Source organism: Oncorhynchus clarkii, chromosome 22 (assembly GCF_045791955.1).
Source record: "Oncorhynchus clarkii lewisi isolate Uvic-CL-2024 chromosome 22, UVic_Ocla_1.0, whole genome shotgun sequence".
NCBI lineage: Eukaryota > Metazoa > Chordata > Actinopteri > Salmoniformes > Salmonidae > Oncorhynchus > Oncorhynchus clarkii.
The window spans coordinates 42,742,699-42,770,082 of NC_092168.1; the positions used below are offsets into that span (position 1 = coordinate 42,742,699).

The 27,384-nt window shown below is 41.1% G+C and overlaps 2 protein-coding genes across 3 annotated transcripts in view; one reads left to right on the top strand and one right to left on the bottom strand.

Moving 5' to 3' along the window:
- Positions 1–25,957, top strand: part of LOC139380930 (glycophorin-C-like) — a 44,931-nt gene extending 18,974 nt beyond the window's left edge. For both annotated transcript variants that reach the window (XM_071124098.1, XM_071124099.1), the window contains exons 3-4: positions 22,650–22,691; positions 24,828–25,957. In XM_071124098.1, the coding sequence (XP_070980199.1) occupies positions 22,650–22,691; positions 24,828–25,024 (239 nt within the window). In that variant the 3' untranslated portion in view covers positions 25,025–25,957. The remainder of the gene's footprint in view (positions 1–22,649; positions 22,692–24,827) is intronic.
- Positions 1–27,384, bottom strand: part of LOC139380929 (major histocompatibility complex class I-related gene protein-like) — a 401,721-nt gene that overhangs the window by 135,862 nt on the left and 238,475 nt on the right. The window lies entirely within an intron of this gene.

Below are 27,384 nucleotides of genomic sequence, written 5' to 3' on the forward strand. Positions count from 1 at the left end.
TTGCATATCACGGGGGCTATTCAATGCTAATGCAGAACGCCACAGGATGTTTTTTTTGCTGTTCCAGGGCAATCAAGTCTGGGGTGAACTAAGGGCTATATCTGTTCTTAGTTCTACATTTTTTGAATTGGGCATGCTTATTTAAGATGGTGAGGAAAGCTCTTTTAAAGAGCGACCAGGCATCCTCTAATGACGGGATGAGGTCAATCTTAGGGACGGCAGGGTAGCCTAGTGGTTAGAGCGTTGGACCAGTAACCGGAAGGTTGCAAGTTCAAACCCTCGAGCTGACAATGTACAAATCTGTCGTTCTGCCCCTGAACAGGCAGTTAACCCATTGTTCCTAGGCTGTCATTGAAAATAAGAATTTGTTCTTAACTGAGTTGCCTAGTTAAATAAAGGTAAAATAAATATCCTTCCAGGATACCTGGTTAGAAAACCTGCTCGCTGAAGTGTTTTAGGGAGCGTTTCACAGCGAAGAGGGGTGGGCATTTGACCACGGACCAATTACGCACGCAGGCAAAGAGGCAATGATCGCTGAGATCCTGGTTGAAGACAGCAGAGGAAGACAGGGCACAGCTGGGAGCTGACGGGGGTGAAAGTTTCATTATTGCCTATTTTAGATTGTACAGTGCATGGTGCTGTTCTCCAAAATAAAACAGATCCTTGTTACTGTTCATAAGCCACTCCGTCTCTAAACATAATGCAACTACTTGCGTTCCTATAATTCACAGGGGGAGAGTTCTTCCTTACTGCTGCCAGTAACCCATTGCCTACATTTATTTCCCCTCTGTGTGATTTCATAATGATGTAGTGTGGCTCTGCTATTGAACCTGCAGGAGAGCACTGAGGTAATTGAAAGGATCTGGAGTGATTTAATTAGTCAAATATCAATCTTTTAGAAAATATCTGAGGCAATGTCTCCAGGTGACAGTGTCTGATTTAAGGCTATTAAGTGTCTCAGCCGAGGGACATGTGTTAAGTTGGGAATGAATAGCCTAAATTTCAGTTAACAACTGTGGGGGCTGGGCAAAAGCTGTTGGCATGGGGATTTGTTCACTTTGGTCAGTTTGGTCAAGTAAGGATTTCAGAACATAGTGGAATTGTGCTTGGTAAACACTATTTTAAACTGACCTTGTGCTTGGTAAACACTATTTTAAACTGACCTTGTGCTTGGTAAACACTATTTTAAACTGACCTTGTCCTTGGTAAACACTATTTCAAACTGACCTTGTGCTTGGTAAACACTATTTTAAACTGACCTTGTGCTTGGTAAACACTATTTTAAACTGACCTTGTGCTTGGTAAACACTATTTTGAACTGACCTTGTGCTTGTTAAACACTATTATGAACTGACCTTGTGCTTGGTAAACACTATTTTAAACTGACCTTGTGCTTGGTAAACACTATTGTAAACTGAACTTGTGCTTGGTAAACACTATTTTAAACTGACCTTGTGCTTGGTAAACACTATTTTAAACTGGCCTTGTGCTTGGTAAACACTTATGAACTGACCTTGTGCTTGGTAAAAACTATTTTAAACTGTCCTTCTGCTTGGTAAACACTATTGTGAACTGACCTTGTGCTTGGTAAACACTATTTTAAACTGACCTTGTGCTTGGTAAACACTATTTTGAACTGACCTTGTGCTTAGTATACACAATTTATAACTGGCCTTGTGCTTGTTAAACACTTTTAACAGACATTGTGCTTGATTAACACTATTTTAAACTGACCTTGTGCTTGGTAAACACTATTTTAAACTGACCTTGTGCTTTGTAAACACTATTTTAAACTGACCTTGTGCCTGGTAAAACCTATTTTAAACTGGCCTTGTGCTTGGTAAACACTATTTTAACTGACCTTGTACTTGGTAAACACTATTCTAAACTGGCCTTGTGCTTGGTTAACACTTTAAACTGACCTTATTCTTGGTAAAGTGTATATTAAACTGGCCTTGTTCTTGGTAAGCACTATTTTAAGCTGACCTTGTGCTTGGTAAACACTATTTTAAGCTGACCTTGTGCTTGGTAAACACTATTTTTGACCTGCTGTTTTCAACTCTCTATAGACAGCAGGAGTGGTAGAGATACTCTTAATGATCGGCTATGAAAAGCCAACTGACATTTACTCCTGAGGTGCTGACTTGCTGCACCCTCGACCACTACTGTGATTATTATTATTTGACTATGCTGGTCATTTATGAACATTTGAACATCTTAGCCATGTTCTGTTATAATCTCCACTCGGCACAGCCAGAAGAGTACTGGCCACCCCTCATAGCCTGGTTCCTCTCTAGGTATCTTCCTAGTTTTTGGCCTTTCTAGGGAGTTTTTCCTAGCCACCGTGCTTCTACACCTGCATTGCTTGCTGTTTGGGGTTTTAGGTTGGGTTTCTGTACAGCACTTTGAGATATCAGCTGATGTACGAAGAGCTATATAAATTAATTTGATTTGATTTAAACTGGCCTTGTGCTTGGTAAACACTATTTTAAACTGACCTTGTAATTGGTAAACATTATTTAAACGTGGTCTTGTGCTTGGTAAACACTATTTTAAACTGACCTTGTGCTTGGTGAACAATATTTTAAACTGACCTTTTGCTTGGTAAACACTATTTTGATCTGACCTGGTGCTTGATAAACACTATTTTAAATGGACCTGTTGCTTGTAAACACTATTTTATCTGACCTTGTGTTTGGTAAACACCATTTTAAACTGACCTTGTGATTGGTAAACACTATTTCAAACTGACCTTTTGCTTGATAAACACTATTTCAAATGTATCTTTTGCTTGGTAAACACTATTTTAAACTGACCTTATTCTTGGATAAAACTATTTTAAACTGACCTTATTCTAGGTCAACACTATTCTAAACTGGCCTTGTGCTCGTTAAACACTTTAAACAGTCATTGTGCTTTGTAAACACTTTAAATAGACATTGTGCTTGGTACCTACTCTATTAAGCTGGCCATATTCATGGTAAACACTATTTTAAACTGGCCTTGGTTGTAACGTTGGGATAGTGATGGGTGTGGAGTCAGACGCAGAGAGCAGAAGGTAGACGGGAAAAAACGCTTTAATGTCCACAATCACAGTAACAGGTACAAACATGGGTGAAGCCCAAAACACAGGCGTAACAAACCCAAAACCACTGTTACCAAAATACCGGACAGCGAAAACCCAAAAGTACACAAACACCACTAATGTAAAATAACCACAAGCCCACACAAACACCAGCGGGCAAAACTAACTTAAATAACACCCATCCCAAAACCCCAACAAGGAACAGGTGAAAACAATTAGACAAAAACAAACAAAAAGGAAAAAGGGATCGGTGGCAGCTAATAGACCGGCGACGACAACCGCCGAGCGCCACCCGAACAGGAAGGGGAGCCACCTTCAGTGGTATTTGTGACATTGGTGTTCTTGGTAAACACTTTTTTAAACTGATCGTATTCTTGGTCAACACTATTTTAAACTGACCTTGTGCTTGATAAACACTTTTTAAAACTGGCCTTGTGCTTGGTAAACACTTTTTTAAACTGACGGTATTCTTGGTCAACACTATTTTAAACTGACCTTGTTCTTGGTAAACACTATTTTAAACTGACCTTGTGGTTGGTAAACACTATTTTGAACTGACCTAATGCTTGGTAAACACTATTTTAAACTGACCTTATGCTTGGTAAACACTATTTAAAACTGGCCTTGTGCTTGTGAAACACTTTAAACAGACCTTGTGCTTGGTAAACACTATTTTGAACTGACCTTATGCTTGGTAAACACTATTTTAAACTGACCTCATTCTTGGTAAACACTATTGTAAACTGGCCTTGTGCTTGGTAAACACTATTTTAAACTGGCCTTGTGCTTGGTAAACACTATTTTAAACTGGCCTTGTGCTTGGATAACACTTTTAAACTGTCCGTGTGGTTGGTAATCACTTCAAACAGACATTGTGCTTGGTAACTACTATTTTAAACTGACCTTATTCTTGGTAAACACTATTTTAAACTGGCCTTGTGCTTGGATAACACTTTTAAACTGGCCTTGTGCTTGGTAAACACTATTATGAACTGACCTTGTGCTTGGTAAACACTATTTTAAACTGGCCTTGTGCTTGGTAAACACTATTTTAAACTGGCCTTGTGCTTGGTAAACACTATTTTAAACTGACCTTGTGCTTGGTAAACACTATTTTAAACTGACCTTGTGCTTGGTAAACACTATTTTAAACTGACCTTGTGCTTGGTAAACACTATTTTAAACTGACCTTGTGCTTGGTAAACACTTATGAACTGACCTTGTGCTTGGTAAAAACTATTTTAAACTGTCCTTCTGCTTGGTAAACACTATTGTAATCTGGCCTTGTGCTTGGTCAACACTATTATGAACTGACCTTGTGCTTGGTAAACACTATTTTAAACTGACCTTGTACTTAGTTTTTTCTTAATTTGTTGTTTTGACATGTGATATTGGACGTTGTCATCAAGATGGGCAAGGGGACAGCCCTGCTTCACCCATTGACTCAGGAAGTATGTGTGTCCACAGTGTTATATATCAATCTTTAACTGGTCACTCAGGCCACTGACTATTATGACTGTTATTATTTTTAATTACTCATGAATTTTGACAAGGCGTTTTCTGACAACAAGGAATATATGTTACACTTTTAGATATATTACAATGTTTGGAATATACAGGATATAATTATCGTGAAATTATCAATTTTGTTATTATCCTTCTCACAACTATATGAAGTTACCACTGTGCTTCCCATGAGGTTTTGACCTAAAATGTAAGGTTACTGGATAGGTTAGATGGCTCCTGGTGGTCTCGGAGAGGGGATCTGGGGCACACCCCAGAGAAGTGAAGCTACAAGGGGAAGAAAGATCATTTATTTTATCTTAGTCAGTGCTGTGATGTTGGATCCAATGTTTTATTGAGAGCCGTCCTCATGGTGGCATCGTAAATGATCAGATGCCAATCTAGAGGCTTCCTCAACAGGGTTAATTACTTTTAGAGTATTCCATGGCAGTCCGATGATAACATTGCCATCGATCATTGTAGGAGGAGAACTTTGATCTTGCAACAGAACTAGCAGATGGAGCCTAGGGAGTCTAAGAGAGTGGGAGAGAGATAGCGAGAGGAAAGCCTGAACACAGCTGGATACAGACAAAGGAAAGCACAGAGAGGATGTGGGGGAGAAGCAAGATAAGTGAAAAGGGAGAGTAATGCCAAATATTTGAGCCACAGTGTAACGGTTCAGTGTAATGGTTCTGGGGAGTGTGTGGAGGGGAGTGGAAGGGTGCAGTATAGCCCACTGGATGACAAACAAGCGGTTCTGCCAATTCCTTTTAGCCTCAGCACGGAAGCCCCACCCCTCTATTTCCTCTCTACCTTGCACTCTTCCTCTCCCTGTCTTTGTATATACTTACAAGCTCATTCATCTCTTTGTCCTCTTCTTCCTATATTCCTCTTAATTTCTTCCACTTTCTATCCCTCACGCTGTCAGCCTTCTATCCCTCACACTGTCAGCTTTCTATCCCTCATACTGTCAGCTTTCTATCCCTCACACTGTCAGCTTTCTATCACTCACACTGTCAGCTGTCTTTCCCTCACACTGCCAGCTTTCTTTCACTCACACTGTCAGCTTTTTTTCCCTCACACTGTCATCTTTCTTTCCCTCACACTGTCAGCCTTCTATCCCTCACACTGTCAGCCTTCTATCCCTCACACAGTCAGCTTTTTTTCCCTCACACTTTCAGCTTTCTTTCCCTCACACTGTCAGCTGTCTTTCCCTCACACTGTCAGCTGTCTTTCCCTCACACAGTCAGCTTTTTTTCCCTCACACAGTCAGCCTTCTATCCTCACACTGTCAGCCTTCTATCCCTCACACTGTCAGCTGTCTTTCCCTCACACTGTCAGCTGTTGGCCTACTCGCTCACTTGCTTCCTTACAGAGCTGTGATTGAAATGTTTTCATTGAGAATTCTGATTCTGATCAGCATTTGATCCTCTGTCTGAAAACGGATAAGGGTTGTCAGGGTAGCAATGAGTAGGGAAATAGCCGTGGAAGGAAAAGGGGCATTTTGGATGATCGTGGCACATGGGTAGGTTTCCAGAAACCAACATTGAGCATAGTTAACTTGCTACAGAACAACACATAACATGGTCAGGTCCCAACCTCAGGTCCCAAGAAGCGCTCCCTCAAGGACACATTTTCTGATAGGATCTCTCTTACAATCACGCCAGAAGAAATATGCTTTTCGCCCCAGGTTGATCGGAGGCCTGATAATAAAACGTTTTCAACACTGAATATACAGGTTTGTGAAGTCTGTGCGGTTTAACACAAAAAGGTGTCTGACAAGCAATAAACTCCAACTCAACACTTCACCCACTAACTGGATGATAAATTCGGCTTTTACTCCACTCCCCTCAAGGCTACAATGAGGCCTGGCCTTCCTCTGTATACATCATTTCACTCGACAAATTAGCTTCACTTAGTAACCTTGGCACAATTACAAGACCTCAGACGACATCCCAATTTACCTTCAACACAGACAGTGCATTATCTACTGTTTCTAGACTAAGGTTACTGATAATTGTGTTTGTTCAGTGGACCCTAATTTACTCATAACAGCTGGCTGTTTTGATCCCACATATAGAAAATGCCCTCATGTATCTGTAAAATGGATTGAGTAAAAGAAGATGAGTTGTTTTGTACACTCTGTGTTGAAACCTTGAAGCTGTTTTCTTTAAACTGCCTCCCTCTCTCTCTCTGCCCATGTAGACAGAACTATTCTGATAATTGCTTTGCGGTAGTTTGTAAAGACCTCATTGCAAGTTCATTAACGATGTTCCCCTATTGCTAGATTGCACTGGTGTAACACATGGGGATGAGTGAAAGGTACTTCTCAGCCTGAAGTGTCCCCACTTGCGCCAGCGAATAGCTTTCTTTTCCCGTGACATCAGCTGGTGTTAAGAAGCTTCCTGGGTTCAAGCTTCGGTGTGAGCCGAATCAGGAGGAAGTGGTACTCACTAAGCAAGCAGCGTGACGTCCTTTACACTGGCATTGCTTGCGTTTCATCAAAGAATCTACTGCTATTGAAAAGAGATTGCACTATTGCTCCTCCCAATCAACTCAGTCTAAAGCAGCAGAAGAAAGAAACTCATTAGAATGTGTTGATTAGTTATGCCTGGCAGGCCGTTTTCAGAGAGATAACTTTATTCAAATGTGAAGTCGTTCTGCTGCTTCGTCCCTCAGTCGGTCATTAACCTCTATTACCAAGACCCGAGTGACGCAGCGGTCTAAAGCACTGCAACTCAGTGCAAGAGGCGTCACTACAGTCCCTTGTTCAAATCCAGGCTATATCACATCCGGCCGTGATTGGGAGTCCAATAGGGCGGCCCACAATTGTCTCAGCGTTGTCTGGGTTTGGCGGCTAGGGTAGGCCGTCATTGTAAATATGAATTTGTTCTTAACTGACTTGCCTAGTTAAATAAAAATATGATCAACCTGCATCGCTGATACAGAACGCACTAGAACACCAATATCTAGCTTAGCCTCGTGGAGAACCAGGCTTGGGAGGTGATTTTGGATCTATAGCAACGCAAGACCATATCTAGCCTAAATGCCTGCCATGCAGATTCAACTGTGTTTTGCATCAACACAATGCTTTCTGGTAATACTGAACATGTACAGTTCATCAGGGAAGATACTGTCCACTGTCAGTGCTGTCAGGGGCATGTCCTAAAGCAGAGTAACTAGCATTCACATTGTTAATTGGCGGTATAAAGAAAACGTGAAATGGTGATTCCCGTTAGGGATCTGTATTTAGCTAATGAACTCACAGAGGCAAATCAAACCTCTCATATGAATCCCCTTTAAAATTGCATGTGCGCATGGTTTTAGAGCTGATAAGATGCCTCCCTCCCACCCCTAACCTTCATTTCCTCCATATCCTTATCACAAGGTGACATGGAGGTCAGTGCATGAATAGAATATTTGAGGGGGGAAAAATGTGTCTCGGACGTGACAGAGAAAAGGATGCTTTGGTCAGCTCAAACAAAGTAGTCATTTTGATTAATGGGGCTACGATTGTTTTCTCTGACAACAAAGTTTATGCAACCAAGAAAATGGAGTGAGACTGGATTGCAGTCCATTGTACACACTCATACATGCCTGTCCATTCTGCCCTTTGTTTAGCCTCTCCAGAAGTTCCGCTGTTGGACTTAATGGAATGGAAGCAGTAAGCTCAGCCTTTCAGTTTTTCAAAAAGAGCTTTGAACTGCTGACTCTGGTGATGAAATTAAATTACGTTTTTCACTCAGCAATTTGTTACCTAATCATTGAATAGTCTATTACGATATTATTTTAGTTGTACGGTGCCATACCAGTCTTACTCTGACCGTGTTCTTACTGCAGGGGATAAATAAGAAATGTGTTGTGATGTGATGTAACAAGGAAAATTAATGAGCAAGTCAAAGTGATTTTTTTTTTAGTACCTGCAGTGTGCAGGAGATGCAGGGTTCAGATCACATGTACATTAATTATAGATTCAAGTTTTTCAAAAGTCAAATATGTTTTGGAGCCCAGGAAAGGAGTCTGAGGGGGAGAGACGATGCGAACTTTGCACATTAAAACTCATCTGCGCTGATGATTTTCCTTTGGCAGGCAAATTTTAACATTGAACGTTTTCCTCAGGAGCATTATCTTAATGCTTTCTGCAACCCTGACGCTGGGAGGAAGTTCATTGTTTTTATGGAAGACTTGCAGTCTCAATACCAGAGGAGTATTTGGTGTGAGTGGTTATCATTGTTCATGGTTACTTGTGTAACATATAACTAAGAATTGCGGTGTTAATAATGGTTGGTGCTTAGCACATCCACAAGCACAAATGCTGTATATTGAACATGCAGTAGGCTTTCTCGACATGCAGTATTTACATATTCTGAAAATGAAGTACACAGTAAAATAAATAAAGAAATACATAAAGAAATAACTCTTAGCACCAGAGGAACTGCAATGCGATTATGTTTAACGAAGGTAAAGCCTCTCAACCTGCTCCACACCTCCAAAGGTGTGCATTTCATTTTAAAGAACACTTAGTATTTTTATTTTTAGACAGCTGCCCTCCGTGTCTTAAATAATACAAGACGAGCTTCCATCTCTGTGGAACGTCACCCAAAGAGGAAGAGCCGAGAGAGATGGGGAGAGAGAGAGAGAGTGGTGTTTAGCCCAGAATTTAGTGGATGTTTTCAACCTAAGTTAGGCACAGGCAGCGGCCCACGGCTGTTTGCTGAAGGAAATCAGGAGTCCGTCACATCCACCAGACAACAACAGGTGGGAAATACGGTAGAAAGAAACGCCCTTTCAATGATTTATTTTTAATCCACCGAGACACGGTGAAACTATGAAATCTGTCTTTGACCGCTGTCTGTCCATCCTTGAAATTCGAAATAAGTACTGAAGAGTTTGTATTTTTTATATTTCCATTCCCCTTGCAGTTTTAGCAGAATTCATATCTATCGCCTGCATGTTTAACGCTTCTGATGTTAGTCTCCCAAACTCATGTTGTTTGATAGGCCCTACTTCTCAGACTGAGATGAAGATTATTCCCAAACTCCTTCTGCCACTTTATTGGGGCCAATAAACTAACAAAATGAACATCTCAACTCACCCAACAAGTACAACTTACCAACAACGTGACGACTGTTGATTTGATTTCAAAACATTATTGTGTTGCCACAGCACTGATGGCCTCATTGACTGCTGCCAGAAAACCAAGAGTGTTGTTATTGTCATGGTTACCTCTCAAGACTTATCACAATAATATACAATAGTATATTAATGACATGCCCTGTGCCAGCTGCCCCAGAGAGGGAACCAGGAAATGGACTGTCCCACTGCCATACTCCCATACTAGAAACTACATTAGAGAACCAACTGCAGTACGCAATATAATTTTCATAAAGATTGATCCATGCAGTGTGATAGGCTTCCATCTTGCTTCTCACAGTATCTAACATTTAAATTAATATGATTTACTTTTCTTTACAATGGCCACTAAATTGGTACTGGGTCTGGCCCTGTATACAGCTTACAATCTTTTTTTTCCTAATTTTATTGTTGTTGTTTGTATACGGCGCTATTGGGAAGGGCTTGCAAGTTAAGCATTTCACTGTACTTGCGCATGTGAAGAATAAAACTTGAAAACTTGAAACTTGAAATTGGACCACCATTTAGGGACCAAGAGCCACTGGAGCTAGATTGCAGCCAGGCTTTATTTATTTCCTGGGAATACCATATCAGCCCGGTGTCAGCCATAGACCTGCAGGGTGGAATTAATTTGGCTTCCAGTTCCCTCTTCCTTCCTACAGGGAGACACTTACCAGCCCTGCTTCACAGTCGGCTTTCGGCAAGATTAACGCCACTTCTGGGAATGCGATGAAAGCAGTGTATCTCGCTCCCAGGGCAAGGTCTTCTGCGGATGTGTTGGCGAAATGTGTGAAAGAAGTGAAAGAAGGAGGAGGGGATGAATGATGGTGCTCTCATGCTCTGTGGCACCCGATACCCACCACCACCCTCCAACACCCTCCAACATGCCTTGGCCTGCCTGTCAGCCCCTTTGGGTACTGGTGATGGGAAGAGAAATCTGCCCTTGGGTGTGGCTCAGCTGTCCCCATCAGGCAGTGCCGCTCTCCATGTTGCGGCGGCGAGCGGATATTGGATCTGAGGCTAATGAGGAGACAACTCCGGGCAAATTTGGCAAATTTATCAGGGATTTGAACTCACTCCTCGGCTCCCAGATCTACAAATAAAATAAAGTCAAATGTAATTTGTCACATGCTTGGTAAACAACAGGTGTAGACTAACAGTGACATGCTCACGGGTCCAGTACCAACAAGGCAGAGTTAAAGATAGAAATAGTGAAATACACAGTGAATAACAAATAACAATTATGAGTCAAAAACAACATGGCTATATACAGGAAGTACCAGGTAATAACATGGTTATATACAGGGAGTACCAGGTAATAACATGGCTATGTACAGGAAGTACCAGGTAATAACATGGCTATATACAGGGATTAACAGGTAATAAAATTGCTATATACGGAAAGTACCAGGTAATAACATACACTGGGAGTGCCAGGTAATACCATGGTTATATGCAGGAAGTACCAGGTAATAACATGGCTATATACAGGAAGTAATAGGTAATAACATGGCTATATACAGGAAGTAATAGGTAATAACATGGCTATATACCGGAAGTACCAGGTAATATGGCGATATACAGGAAGTAATAGGTAATAACATGGCTATATACAGGAAGTAATAGATAATAACATGGCTATATACAGGAAGTACCGGTTAATAATATGGCTATATACAGTGAGTAAATCATTATGGCGTATTGTATGTGGATTGAAAAACATTTATTTAATCCATTTTAGAATAAGACTGTAATGTAACAAAATGTGGAAAAAGTCAAGAGGTCTGAATAATTTCCGAATACACTGTACAACTGAATACAATCAACTGAAATGTGTCTTCCACATTGGAGCAGTAGCATCAGCGCACGTGGTGAGTGTGAAAGTGTGTGTGTGGCGTCATTATGCATGTGTGTGCATGTTATGTATGTGTAGGCGTGTGGATAGACTCCAGTGTGTGTGCACAGAGTCATTTAAAGCATTTAAAACCAAGATATGGACACTATGCCAGGCTTCTCCCCAAATAAGATTGTCGCTGCACCACATTTCCCGGCTGCGCCACTATGTAAAGATTTCACGGCAAGTGAAAGTAATATTTAGTAATAAGAGTACATTTGATCGCCAATGACAATGTTGTGAATTGCGAAACAGGCCATTCATTCCGAGCGTTATCATGTTACTCAATTAATTCAGCACATTTTCAGCTGTAGGCCTAGGCTATCTCGACACACAGGACGCACAGAGCGCACCCTGTGTAGGCGATAGCGTTGCCGATTCATTCAAACTTTCTAATGGCAGTCAAACTAAAGTCAACTGACAAAAGTTGCTATGCTTGCTAGATAACCTCCAACGAATGACAGAATATCTCCCACTTGGCAAAATCAAGTTGATGATTATACAGATAACGGGAAGATGAAAAGTGGAAATAGTTAAAAAATATCAAAGTATCAGGGACCAACTCTGTTATATGCACATCTAGTCTCATACAGTTTTATGATCACACATTCTCTACCGAAGCTCTCATTTTATGGACAGCAGTACGAGGAGGTGGACATGTTACAGTGGTATTTTGACATGCATAGTATGGATTACAGAATAAAGTTAGGAATTGTCGTGCAACACATGAGTTAGTATTTGGAGTTTTAGTGGGATTGGGACAATAGGAAAATAGCCCAGGCTCTATATAAGGCTATATAGAGTAAGGCTACCACGTGACTCAATAGATACAAAATACACTTGATTCAGGCTACGTTATAGCATGCTAAATGTTTCTGATCAGTGATATAGACTACATTATAGCATGCTAAATGTTTCTGATCGGTGATATAGACTACATTATAGCATGCTAAATGTTTCTGATCAGTGATATAGACTACATTATAGCATGCTAAATGTTTCTGATCAGTGATATAGACTACATTATAGCATGCTAAATGTTTCTGATCAGTGATATATACTACATTATAGCATGCTAAATGTTTCTGATCAGTGATATAGACTACATTATAGCATGCTAAATGTTTCTGATCAGTGATATAGACTACATTATAGCATGCTAAATGTTTCTGATCAGTGATATAGACTACATTATAGCATGCTAAATGTTTCTGATCAGTGATATAGACTACATTATAGCATGCTAAATGTTTCTGATCAGTGATATAGACTACATTATAGCATGCTAAATGTTTCTGATCAGTGATAGATGAGCAAACAAATAAATTACCTACCACTTCCAGTTGTCCAGCCAAAGGTTAATTAACCAAATATACAAAGAGATTAAGTGAAATAAAATAACATTGATTGATTATCAGACACACGCTTTCAGTAGGGAGTAGGACAGGCTGAAGAGAAAAATCCACTTGTATAACATGCTAGCACAATGTTCTGATCAGCTAATATATAAGCAAACTAGAATAAAGATGATCATTAGCACTCACCTCAATTTATCTAACATTTCCTCAGCCTAACTGTTACCAAATATCAAAACGGAGAATCAGTGAAAACAAAAATCTGACAATGATTGATTTATCAATTTATTGATTTCCCCCCCCCCCCCCCTCCCCCCGCCACACACACATAGTTGTCCGAAAGCAGTGAGATGGCGCTGTCTCAATCAAAATGGTACTGAAATGATCATCTAGGTGACCACACACAACTTTAAATTAGTATAGTGGTTTTATATGACAGTAAGTTTCAGTATAAGCAAAAATGTTATACATGACTTCAATTGCATTAGCCTACTTTATTCCAATATTTTATTTTATTTTTATATTTTACCCCAATTTCAATTACGATCTTGTCTCATCGCTGCAACTCCCCAACGGGCTCGGGAGAGGCAAAGGTTGAATCATGAGTCCTTCGAAAGTAAAGTCCCCCCCCCAGTTATTCAATATCTTAATCATTCAGTTGATCATAACTAAAGTGAGTTTTCCTCTCTCTGAGCTTTTTCTTCATCTCCTCACTCCGCTGCAAAGCTGAGGTGGCACCAGTTTAAATACCTATAGCCTATTGTTTTCTAGAAATGTGGCTTTTTTTCATGTTCAGGCTCATTTCATTTATGTAATGTTGGACTAGGCCTGGGCTCGGGCTATGTAATTTCCTGGGTCTTGTCATTTAATATTTTCAGGAAATGTGAATAGTGGTCCCAGGACAATCCCGGTGTTAATCCCTAGTGATCAGTCCAACCACCATCGTTTCGTCAGCACTTGATGATGGTGTCATGGTCATGTGTGGCCACGCAGTCGTGGGTAAACAGGGAGTACAGGAGCGGACTAAGCACGCACCCCTGAGGGGCCCCAATGTTGATGGGCAGCATGGCGGATGTGTTGTTACCTACCCTCACTGCCTGGGGGGCAGCCCATCAGGAAGTATAGGATCCAATTGCAGAGGGAGGTTTTTAGTACCAGGGTCCTGAGCGTGGTGATGAGCTTGGAGGGGACTATGGTGTTGAATCTTGAGCTGTAATCAATGAACAACATTCTTACATATGTATTCATTTTATCCAAGTGGGTGAGGGCAGTGTGGAATACAATAGAGATTGCGTCATCTGAGGAGGCGGTATGCGAATTGTAGTAGGTCCAGAGTGTCTGGGATGACGGTGTTGATGTGAGCCATGATCAGCCTTTCAAAGCATTTCATGGCTGTAGATGTGAGTGCTACGGGGCGATAATCACTTAGACAGGTTACCTTGTTGTTTCTAGGTACGGGGACTATGGTGGTCTGCTTGAAACACGTAGGTATTATAGACCGGTTCAGGGAGAGTTTGAAAATGACACTTACCAGTTGGTCATCCTGATATTCAGTCTGACCCCACGGCCTTTCGAATATTAACCTGTTTAAAGGTCTTACTCACATTGGCTATGGAGAGTTAACCCGTTAGTTAACCCATTCACTTACCCTGAATTATAGCTTTAAAAATAGGATAGGATAGGCTGCCTGCCTGCCTCTGAATTTCACCAAGCATCTTAGTAGCAACTTGACCAGTAACTGTCCAGTGAAAATCTCACTTTTAAACGTTCATATTCTGTTAACTAAAGATGTTGTTGCCAAAGCACAAATTTGAGAAATAAACACTTCAAAAACCCCACCTCAAACTTGTATCTCAAAACAGACCATTTAAAAAATGCTTGCTATTTCATCAGTAAAGGAGGATGACCTGGCCAATTAGCAGCCTACTCGCATGAATATTGTTTTTTTATTACCAGTATACACCCACACCATTCTGTTGTTGGGGTATGCCTACACCATTCCAACACAGAAAAGCAGCTTTTTAACATACTTAGTAAATACACATTTGGAAGGAAAACTCCTTCACTCATATTGTAATTAATTATAAGTAATATTTCATAAAAATCTGGAAACACTGGATAGTTACCAGGGATGGGCAACTTTGATAAAGACACGGTGGTTGGAACCAAAAATCTCATATTTGGACTCATCAGACCAAAGCACAGATTTCCACCAGTCTAATGTTCATTGCTCGTGTTTCTTGGCCCAGGCAAGTCTCTTCTTCAAATCAAATCAAATCAAATCTAATTTTATTTGTCACATACACATGGTTAGCAGATGTTAATGCGAGTGTAACGAAATGCTTGTGCTAATTGGTGTCGACCATGAAGGCCTGATTCACGCAGTCTCTTCTGAACAGTTGATGTTGACATGTGTCTCTTACTTGAACAATGTGAAGCATTTATTTGGGCTGCAATCTGAGGTGCAGTTAACTCTAATGAACGTATCCTCTGCAGCAGAGATAACTCTGGGTCTTCCTTTCCTGTGGGTGTCCTCATGAGATCCAGTTTCATCATAGCACTTGATGGTTTTTGCATCTGCACTTGAAGAAACTTTCAAAGGTCTTGGAATTTTCCAGATTGACTGACCTTCATGTCTTAAAGTAATGATGGACTGTCGTTTCTCATTGCTTATTTGCCATAATATTGACTTGGTCCAAATAGGGCTACATTCTGTATAGCACCCTTACCTTGCCACAGGCTCAAAAAAATTAAGAAAGAAAGAAATTCCACAAATTAACTTTTAACGAGGCACACGTGTTTATTGAAATGCATTCCAGGTGAATACCTCATGAATCTGGTTGAGAGAATGCCAAGAGTGTGCAAAGCTGTCATCAAGGCAAAGGGGACTACTTTGAAGAATCCCAAATATATTTTGATTAGTTCAACACTTTTTTGGTTACTACATGATGCCATATGTGTTATTTCATAGTTTTGATGTCTTCACTATTATTCTACAATGTAGAAAATAGTAGAAATAAAGAAAAACCCTTGAATGAATAGGTGTGTCCAAACTTTTGACTGGTAGTGTAAGTATTCACACCCTTGAGTCAATACATGTTAGAATCACCTTTGGCAGCGATTACAGTTGTTACAGTCCTTCTGGGAACGTTGAAAGAGTGCAGTTTTGTAACGAAATATTGAGCAATATTGCCTACCTCCATTTTGTAAGAAGTATAGCAAATCAAATCAAATCAAATCAAATTTATTTATATAGCCCTTCGTACATCAGCTGATATCTCAAAGTGCTGTACAGAAACCCAGCCTAAAACCCCAAACAGCAAGCAATGCAGGTGTAGAAGCACGGTGGCTAGGAAAAACTCCCTAGAAAGGCCAAAACCTAGGAAGAAACATAGAGAGGAACCAGGCTATGTGGGGTGGCCAGTCCTCTTCTGGCTGTGCCGGGTGGAGATTATAACAGAACATGGCCAAGATGTTCAAATGTTCATAAATGACCAGCATGGTCAAATAATAATAAGGCAGAACAGTTGAAACTGGAGCAGCAGCACGGCCAGATGGACTGGGGACAGCAAGGAGTCATCATGTCAGGTAGTCCTGGGGCATGGTCCTAGGGCTCAGGTCCTCCGAGAGAGAGAAAGAGAGAAGGAGAGAATTAGAGAACGCACACTTAGATTCACACAGGACACCGAATAGGACAGGAGAAGTACTCCAGATATAACAAACTGACCCTAGCCCCCCGACACATAAACTACTGCAGCATAAATACTGGAGGCTGAGATAGGATGGGTCAGGAGACACTGTGGCCCCATTCGAGGACACCCCCGGACAGGGCCAAACAGGAAGGATATAACCCCACCCACTTTGCCAAAGCACAGCCCCCACACCACTAGAGGGATATCTTCAACCACCAACTTACCATCCTGAGACAAGGCTGAGTATAGCCCACAAAGTTCTCCGCCACGGCACAATCCAAGGGGGGGGGGGGGGGGGGGGGGGGGGGGGGCGCCAACCCAGACAGGATGACCACATCAGTGAATCAACCCACTCAGGTGACGCACCCCCTCCAGGGACGGCATGAGAGAGCCCCAGTAAGCCAGTGACTCAGCCCCTGTAATAGGGTTAGAAGCAGAGAATCCCAGTGGAAAGAGGGGAACCGGCCAGGCAGAGACAGCAAGGGTGGTTCGTTGCTCCAGAGCCTTTCCGTTCACCTTCCCACTCCTGGGCCAGACTACACTCAATCATATGACCCACTGAAGAGATGAGTCTTCAGTAGAGACTTGAAGGTTGAGACCGAGTTTGCGTCTCTGACATGGGTAGGCAGACCGTTCCATAAAAATGGAGCTCTATAGGAGAAAGCCCTGCCTCCAGCTGTTTGCTTAGAAATTCTAGGGACAATTAGGAGGCCTGCGTCTTGTGACCGTAGCGTACGTGTAGGTATGTACGGCAGGACCAAATCAGAGAGATAGGTAGGAGCGAGCCCATGTAATGCTTTGTAGGTTAGCAGTAAAACCTTGAAATCAGCCCTTGCTTTGACAGGAAGCCAGTGTAGAGAGGCTAGCACTGGAGTAATATGATCAAATTTTTTGGTTCTAGTCAGGATTCTAGCAGCCGTATTTAGCATTAACTGAAGTTTATTTAGTGCTTTATCCGGGTAGCCGGAAAGTAGAGCATTGCAGTAGTCTAACCTAGAAGTGACAAAAGCATGGATTAATTTTTCTGCATCATTTTTGGACAGAAAGTTTCTGATTTTTGCAATGTTACGTAGATGGAAAAAAGATGTCCTTGAAATGGTCTTGATATGTTCTTCAAAAGAGAGATCAGGGTCGAGAGTAACGCCGAGGTCCTTCACAGTTTTATTTGAGACGACTGTACAACCATTAAGATTAATTCTCAGATTCAACAGAAGATCTCTTTGTTTCTTGGGACCTAGAACAAGCATCTCTGTTTTGTCCGAGTTTAAAAGTAGAAAGTTTGTAGCCATCCACTTCCTTATGTCTGAAACACATGCTTCTAGCAAGGGCAATTTTGGGTCTTCACCATGTTTCATTGAAATGTACAGCTGTGTGTCATCCGCATAGCAGTGAAAGTTAACATTATGTTTTCGAATAACATCCCCAAGAGGTAAAATATATAGTGAAAACAATAGTGGTCCCAAAACGGAACCTTGAGGAACACCGAAATTTGCAGTTGATTTGTCAGAGGACAAACCATTCACAGAGACAAACTGATATCTTTCCGACAGATAAGATCTAAACCAGGCCAGAACTTGTCCGTGTAGACCAATTTGGGTTTCCAATCTCTCCAAAAGAATGTGGTGATCGATGGTATCAAAGGCAGCACTAAGGTCTAGGAGCACGAGGACAGATGCAGAGCCTCGGTCCGATGGCATTAAAATGTAATTTACCACCTTCACAAGTGCCGTCTCAGTGCTATGATGGGGTCTAAAACCAGACTGAAGCATTTCGTATACATTGTTTGTCTTCAGGAAGGCGGTGAGTTGTTGCGCAACAGCCTTTTCTAAAAATGTTGAGACGAATGGAAGATTCGATATAGGCCGAATTTTTTTTATATTTTCTGGGTCAAGGTTTGGCTTTTTCAAGAGAGGCTTTATTACTGCCACTTTTAGTGAGTTTGGTACACATCCGGTGGATAGAGAGCCGTTTATTATGTTCAACATAGGAGGGCCAAGCACAGGAAGCAGCTCTTTCAGTAGTTTAGTTGGAATAGGGTCCAGTATGCAGCTTGAAGGTTTAGAGGCCATGATTATTTTCATCATTGTGTCAAGAGATATAGTACTAAAACACTTGAGCGTCTCTCTTGATCCTAGGTCCTGGCAGAGTTGTGCAGACTCAGGACAACTGAGCTTTGAAGGAATACGCAGATTTAAGGAGGGAGTCCGTAATTTGCTTTCTAATAATCATAATCTTTTCCTCAAAGAACTTCATGAATTTATCACTGCTAAAGTGAAAGCCATCCTCTCTTGGGGAATGCTGCTTTTTAGTTAGCTTTGTGACAGTATCAAAAAGGAATTTCGGATTGTTCTTATTTTCCTCAATTAAGTTAGAAAAATAGGATGATCGAGCAGCAGTAAGGGCTCTTCGGTACTGCACAGTACTGTCTTTCCAAGCTAGTCGGAAGACTTCCAGTTTGGTGTGGCGCCATTTCCGTTCCAATTTTCTGGAAGCTTGCTTCAGAGCTCGGGTATTTTCTGTGTACCAGGGAGCTAGTTTCTTATGAGAAATGTTTTTAGTTTTTAGGGGTGCAACTGCATCTAGGGTATTGCGCAAGGTTAAATTGAGTTCCTCAGTTAGGTGGTTAACTGATTTTTGTCCTCTGGCGTCCTTGGGTAGACAGAGGGAATCTGGAAGGACATCAAGGAATCTTTGTGTTGTCTGTGAATTTATAGCATGACTTTTGATGATCCTTGGTTGGGGTCTGAGCAGATTATTTGTTGCAATTGCAAACGTAATAAAATGGTGGTCCGATAGTCCAGGATTATGAGGAAAAACATTAAGATCCACAACATTTATTCCATGGGACAAAACTAGGTCCAGCGTATGACTGTGACAGTGAGTGGGTCCAGAGACATGTTGGACAAAACCCACTGAGTCGATGATGGCTCCGAAAGCCTTTTGGAGTGGGTCTGTGGACTTTTCCATGTGAATATTAAAGTCACCAAAGATTAGAATATTATCTGCTATGACTACAAGGTCCGATAGGAATTCAGGGAACTCAGTGAGGAACGCTGTATATGGCCCAGGAGGCCTGTAAACAGTAGCTATAAAAAGTGACTGAGTAGGCTGCATAGATTTCATGACTAGAAGCTCAAAAGACGAAAACGTCATCATTTTTTTTTTTTGTAAATTGAAATTTGCTATCGTAAATGTTAGCAACACCTCCGCCTTTGCGGGATGCACGGGGGATATGGTCACTAGTGTAGCCAGGAGGTGAGGCCTCATTTAACACAGTAAATTCATCAGGCTTAAGCCATGTTTCAGTCAGGCCAATCACATCAAGATTATGATCAGTGATTAGTTCATTGACTATAATTGCCTTTGAAGTAAGGGATCTAACATTAAGTAGCCCTATTTTGAGATGTGAGGTATCATGATCTCTTTCAATAATGACAGGAATGGAGGTGGTCTTTATCCTAGTGAGATTGCTAAGGCGAACACCGCCATGTTTAGTTTTGCCCAACCTAGGTCGAGGCACAGACACGGTCTCAATGGTGATAGCTGAGCTGACTACACTGACTGTGCTAGTGGCAGACTCCACTATGCTGGCAGGCTGGCTAACAGCCTGCTGCCTGGCCTGCACCCTATTTCATTGTGGAGCTAGAGGAGTTAGAGCCCTGTCTATGTTGGTAGATAAAATGAGAGCACCCCTCCAGCTAGGATGGAGTCCGTCACTCCTCAGCAGGTCAAGGATGGTCCTGTTTGTGGGTAAGTCCAAAAAAGAGGGCCAATTATCTACAAATTCTATCTTTTGGGAGGGGCAGAAAACAGTTTTCAACCAGCGATTGAGTTGTGAGACTCTGCTGTAGAGCTCATCACTCCCCCTAACTGGGAGGGGGCCAGAGACAATTACTCGATGCCGACACATCTTTCTAGCTGATTTACACGCAGAAGCTATGTTGCGCTTGGTGATCTCTGACTGTTCATCCTAACATCGTTGGTGCCGACGTGGATAACAATATCTCTATACTCTCTACACTCGCCAGTTTTAGCTTTAGCCAGCACCATCTTCAGATTAGCCTTAACGTCGGTAGCCCTGCCCCCCGGTAAACAGTGTATGATCGCTGGATGATTCGTTTTAAGTCTAATACTGCGGGTAATGGAGTCGCCAATGACTAGAGTTTTCAATTTGTCAGAGCTAATGGTGGGAAGCTTCGGCATCTCAGACCCTGTAACGGGAGGACCCGCTGCTTAATGGGGAAAACCGGTTGAAAGTTTCTGTCGGCTGAATGAGCGACACCGGTTGAGCGTTCCTACAGCATTTCCTTCCAGAAACCGTGAGAAAGTTGTCCGGCTGCGGGGACTGTGCCAGGGGATTTATACTACTATCTGTACTTACTGGTGGCACAGACGCGGTTTCATCCTTTCCTACACTGAAATTACCCTTGCCTAGCGATTGCGTCTGAAGCTGGGCTTGTAGCACAGCTATCCTCGCCGTAAGGCGAGTACAGCGACTGCAATTAGAAGGCATCATGTTAATGTTACTACTTAGCTTCGGCTGTTGGAGGTCCTGACGAATCGTGTCCAGATAAAGCGTCCGGAGTGAAAAAGTTGAGGAAAAAAAACCAAAAATATAAACGGTAATTAAAAATTAAAAACCGTAAATTTGTCAGGTAGCAAAACAGGTTGGCAACAAAATGCACAGCAACTCGAAAACAAGTCTGCAAGTTGTGACCGGAAATTACGTGATTGATTGACGTGCCGTGTGAGATACGGCAAATGCCATATCAGTTATACCTGTTGTGTAATTATGTAAAAAATATTGTTTCAGCAACTATTACTACAAAAGTAAGACAGTGAGGAGACTAAACGTTGATTAAACGTTGATTAAACGTTTCTGGAGTGAAAGTAATATTGTCTTCTTACTCTTGCTCTGCATTCCACAACCAAGTCCTGCCTGCTATTCCAGTACATTCACAGGTCTGAGTGTACAGTAGTAGCAGCCTTCATAACTACTGGTGGTGGGTTCATTTTTCGATTATGTGTTTATTATGTGTTTTGAGTTTTCGCATTCTGAATAATGTTATGCAGTCCAGGGAGCAGAGAGGGTCTGTGAGTCTGCATCTAAAATAGCCAATCAAGAGTTAATGACGGTTCTGGGATTCATGCATGCATATCGAGGCCACCTGGAACAGGCAAGCATTTCTCAATGTCCATAGTCCTAAAGCTCTTCGTTTTTTACTGAATTGAAGAAAAATATTGTGATTTAGTTTCTGAAAGAGCCACACCCATGGTCATGTTTAGAGTTGTCCCTTTCCCAGCATGCATTGCTGCTTCGCTTAGGCTGTAACTACAGTACACACTGGGATCTGTTGTTTAATTTCTCTCCCTTTGTCCCAAATGGACAAGTTCTGTAATGCCCCTTTATTTGCTGAGAATATGTCCACATTGTAAACATTGCATCGTGATGAGGATCTAATGAGTGGGCGAACACCTAGATGTTTTGGGTGATTAGGCATTAATGAGGCTGCCTTTTAATTGCGCACTTCGGGATGTAATGAAAAATATATATATTTCTTTAGCTATAGCGCTCTCTCAAGCTTGCGAGGATCGACCTCCATTTTGGATCTCATAGATGACATAGTTTCGTCTCTGGCTGACTGACTCTTTCACTGTCCTTCAGAGAAAGTCAAGTCAAGGCGGGCAGATGTTGCATGCGCTATAATTCATGATGACCTTTAATCACTTTCTCCAATGAGAGTTTTGTCTGTCCCCTGGTGACAGATACAAAAAACCTCTCTGCACACACACCAGGGAGACCGCTGTCTATAACAACTCTCCTGAAAGAGTCACATGTTAAAAAAAAGTCTGGGGAAAATAAAAATGAATGTGGTTCAAGAGACATGGCATAAATAACGACACACTGTACTGTATGTAACTTATGTATGTAACCTAAAGTATATTAGCACATGATCTGAAAACACCCTTTATTTTTGCCTTCTTAGATTACGATGTGGACGATGGATACTTGGATGCCATACTAGGCGGTGAGTTATAATAGAGCTCCTCTCATGTTCAGAACATTCAAAGGCCTTCCATGTCTTGCCTCCCTCTGCAAACCTCATCCACATCGATGCTGCTGATAGATTGGATGCTGGAGGCAGACATCCCCCTAAATTTAATGATGGTGATGCATGCAACACAAAGACATCTCTTTTCTCTTTCTTTCAGATAGCAAGCAGAGTCTGCTAAATGTTTCGGAACAGAGCTATATAAAGCCATTTTTTGAAGTCAGTCAACCAACGGGACAAATTTAAAATGTAATGCTACTGTTATTTTTATGGCACAAAATATTGCCGTTGTCTGCCAACAGCTGTAACAGACCACGAAATATGCATTTAAAAAGACACTGTTCTTCTTCTGCCAGTAATGTGTTCAAATCAGAATCTAGCCTGAAACTGCCTTTTTATTACCAAGAGACTGGCATTCCACAAAATAGACAATTAAGTCACAAAACATCTTCACAAGTTGTGGTTTTCTGCCTCAGGCAGTTCTTTCAAACTTAACGGTTCACTGTAGGACAAACTGTCTCTCCTATCAGAGTACTGCTAATATTCACTGTAGGACAAACTGTCTCTCCTATCAGAGTACTGCTAATATTCACTGTAGGACAAACTGTCTCTCCTATCAGAGTACTGCTAATATTCACTGTAGGACAAACTGTCTCTCCTATCAGAGTACTGCTAATATTCACTGTAGGACAAACTGTCTCTCCTATCAGAGTACTGCTAATATTCACTGTAGGACAAACTGTCTCTCCTATCAGAGTACTGCTAATATTCACTGTAGGACAAACTGTCTCTCCTATCAGAGTACTGCTAATATTCACTGTAGGACAAACTGTCTCTCCTATCAGAGTACTGCTAATATTCACTGTAGGACAAACTGTCTCTCCTATCAGAGTACTGCTAATATTCACTGTAGGACAAACTGTCTCTCCTATCAGAGTACTGCTAATATTCACTGTAGGACAAACTGTCTCTCCTATCAGAGTACTGCTAATATTCACTGTAGGACAAACTGTCTCTCCTATCAGAGTACTGCTAATATTCACTGTAGGACAAACTGTCTCTCCTATCAGAGTACTGCTAATATTCACTGTAGGACAAACTGTCTCTCCTATCAGAGTACTGCTAATATTCACTGTAGGACAAACTGTCTCTCCTATCAGAGTACTGCTAATATTCACTGTAGAACAAACTGTCTCTCCTATCAGAGTACTGCTAATATTCACTGTAGGACAAACTGTCTCTCCTATCAGAGTACTGCTAATATTCACTGTAGGACAAACTGTCTCTCCTATCAGAGTACTGCTAATATTCACTGTAGGACAAACTGTCTCTCCTATCAAAGTACTGCTAATATTCACTGTAGGACAAACTGTCTCTCCTATCAGAGTACTGCTAATATTCACTGTAGGACAAACTGTCTCTCCTATCAGAGTACTGCTAATATTCACTGTAGGACAAACTGTCTCTCCTATCAGAGTACTGCTAATATTCACTGTTGGACAAACTGTCTCTCCTATCAGAGTACTGCTAATATTCACTGTTGGTAAACCATCACGTTGAACTTTGATTGAACAATTCTTATTTGAAAATAACAGAGAAACAGCTGTTTAGGCCTGTACACTCTGGTTAGGCCTGTACACTCTGGTTAGGCCTGTACACCCTGGTTAGGCCTGTACACCCTGGTTAGGCCTGTACACCCTGGTTAGGCCTGTACACTCTGGTTAGGCCTGTACACCCTGGTTAGGCCTGTACACCCTGGTTAGGCCTGTACACCCTGGTTAGGCCTGTACACTCTGGTTAGGCCTGTAATCTCTGAACACTACAAAACAAACTTTGTTTTGCACTGCACTCTGTTGGCAGGTTGGAGCTTGATGTGTATTTTAGAGATGTATATCCCTTTTGGGTTGGTATTTACCAACTAATCAAGGAGCAGTCTTCTCCTGATCCACATACATTCCAATGACCTTGCCATTTCAACGATCAATGACACTTCAAGGTCAAGTCCTACCTGTGCAGAATCGTGGGCTATTGTCAAATCCATCCCCATTGTATTTTGCCATTGTCATTGTGAGGCAAAAGTCCTTGCTATAACATTCTCATCTCTATTTGCAGCTGTCATTGCTGCTGTGGTCCTGGTGTTGGTGTGCCTGGCAGTTGTAGTAATTCGCTATATGTACCGGCACAAGGGCACCTACCACACCAACGAGGCCAAGGGCACTGAGTTTGCCGAAACAGCGGATGCGGCGCTCCGGGGCGACCCGGCTCTGCAGGATGCCATGGACGAGAGCAAAAAGGAGTACTTTATCTGAGCAGTGGCGCCCCCTGCTGTTTACAGTGGACTTTAGGCTATGGACCCTAGGTATTTTGGGGTTGGAGAATAGAAAGTCTGGAGACTGGATGAAAATGACCTTGCTGTACTTAAGTGAATAGTGCCCTTTCAGTTAAAGATGATATGCTTCTATAGCTAAAGGCCTCTTTTCCTGATGAGGCTGGCTAAAGGTCTCTTTTCCTGATGAGACTGGCTAAGGGTCTCTTTTCCTGATGAGACTGGCACTTGATGAGACTGATCAGTGACTGAATAGACAACAATTTACCAAAGATGCATCTTAATAACAATAATATTAATTCAGTATTCTTCCTCCCCCCCCCCCCCTACCAGTTTTCCTCTTTAATATATTTGGCATATCACCTAACAGATAGATACAAAACATTGACTTTGCTATTAGGAGGCTATATTTGAAGAGTTGATTTCCAAAATGTTATATCCACCAATTTTTCACATTTGTGTTTTTTCATCAGAAATGATTGCTTATACATGTGTGTGTAAAATATTACTGTTCTCAGATTTTTTATTCATTGATTTTAGATGTGTATAAAAATGTGTTTATTTTTGCTAAACGCTACATATCAATTGTTTAGCTACAATGGAATGTTCATATCCTGTTTATATGACTGTGATATGTGGTTGTGTCACCTAGCTATCTTAAGGTTAATGCACTTACTGTAAGTTGCTCTGCATAAGAGACTCTGCCTAATTACTTAAATGTCAAATGTAAACATATGGAATTGTTTTAAGATGTCATACCATGGATCATTTATCTATTGGATATTAATTTTTAGGATCCCTGTAGGTATCCCCCCAAAAATATGTTTAAAAAATATATGATACAATATTGAATTTGATATTTTCTACTACAGCCCATGGAGACTCATTAAATTACATCATCATCAATTGCAAAAAAGGCAGTCATAATTTATTTTTTAAGGAATAAGGTTTTGAAGAGTATTTTTGTTTTTTGGACACATATTTACCCCTTTTAGTTGTTTGTTGGCACAAAACTACCTCCATACTTCCATTCATTTTTTAACCAGTACCTGGTGACCTTCAGACGAGTCCCATGGCACTTGTGTCCATAGTTTGTAGCCAAAATGGTTTGGACGTTGGCGGTACCAACTTCAGATGAGTCCCCATGTGGGTCATAAAGGAGAACATCATCATGTTCGTGAGAGTCTCATCTTTACATCTTTCTATTTGGTTATATTAGTTAGTAGGCCTAACCGTTCGGACACTACAAACGTTTTCACGAGAAGAGCAATTTTTGGGACGTGTCCTGGTCTGACAAACAGCGCCGTAGCTCTGCCACTTTCCAGCGCAGATGCGAAAGGCCGACAGATAGATAGATACAGTGGATTGAGATGCAGCCGAACTCTAGCTGACTGATTTAGATTTTCTTAAAATTAAGTTAATTAGACTGACGCACAGGTGTGTGAATAGACTATAAATATTGTTTCAAATGTATCATTTGTATAGTTCTTTATTTAAAAAAAAATGCTATTTGTTACATTTGACTGTGTAAAACGTAAAAAAAATATACATTATTTGTTTCTCTGAAATGAAACAATCAAGTGATACATTTGAAACAGAACACTAAGTATACCAAACATTAGCAACACCTTCCTAATATTGAGTTGTGAAAAAACACCAATCTCTTTCATCATTTATTTTAACAGTAAATGCTCATTTTCCAACATTTCTGAAAATGGATATATTTCGTTTTTGAAAGAAACTCTTAATTTGTCATGCGGAACATCTTCCTTTGGGGACCTGTCAGAAAAAAAAGCATCTCATGAGGATCTAAGAAACCATAGCTATGCCTTCTGTGGAAAAAGCATTCCTGGAATACAGAATTGGAATTCACAAACAGCGAAAGTGGCTATTTAGAAAGTCAAGGAAGTGAACTGACACAGAAGTTCTCTGCAAGCTCACAAAACAAACTGTATTGACTTACTGTAACAAAAGATATTCTGGAAAGAAGAAACTTCTCAACAAATTGTCAAATTTGTCAGCAAGCTCAAATTCTTCCTCTGCTCTCAAGTGAACTGACAGAGGAAAACATAGAACAAACGATGTCTAAGGAAGCAACTCTGACTGTACGAATTTAATCACCAATGTGCCCTTACCAAAATACTGAATATGACTCGTTGCTCCCTGAATTACTTTTGAATAACTTTGTTTGGAATGTGAATGTCAATTTGTGAATTACCAATTTCAAGGGAACGCATTTGTCATTGGTTAATAACTAGTTAATTACATACACAAAGAGATAACGAGAGCGCTAAACCAGCTACAGTGCCTTCAGAGCGTATTCATACCCCTTGACTTATTTCA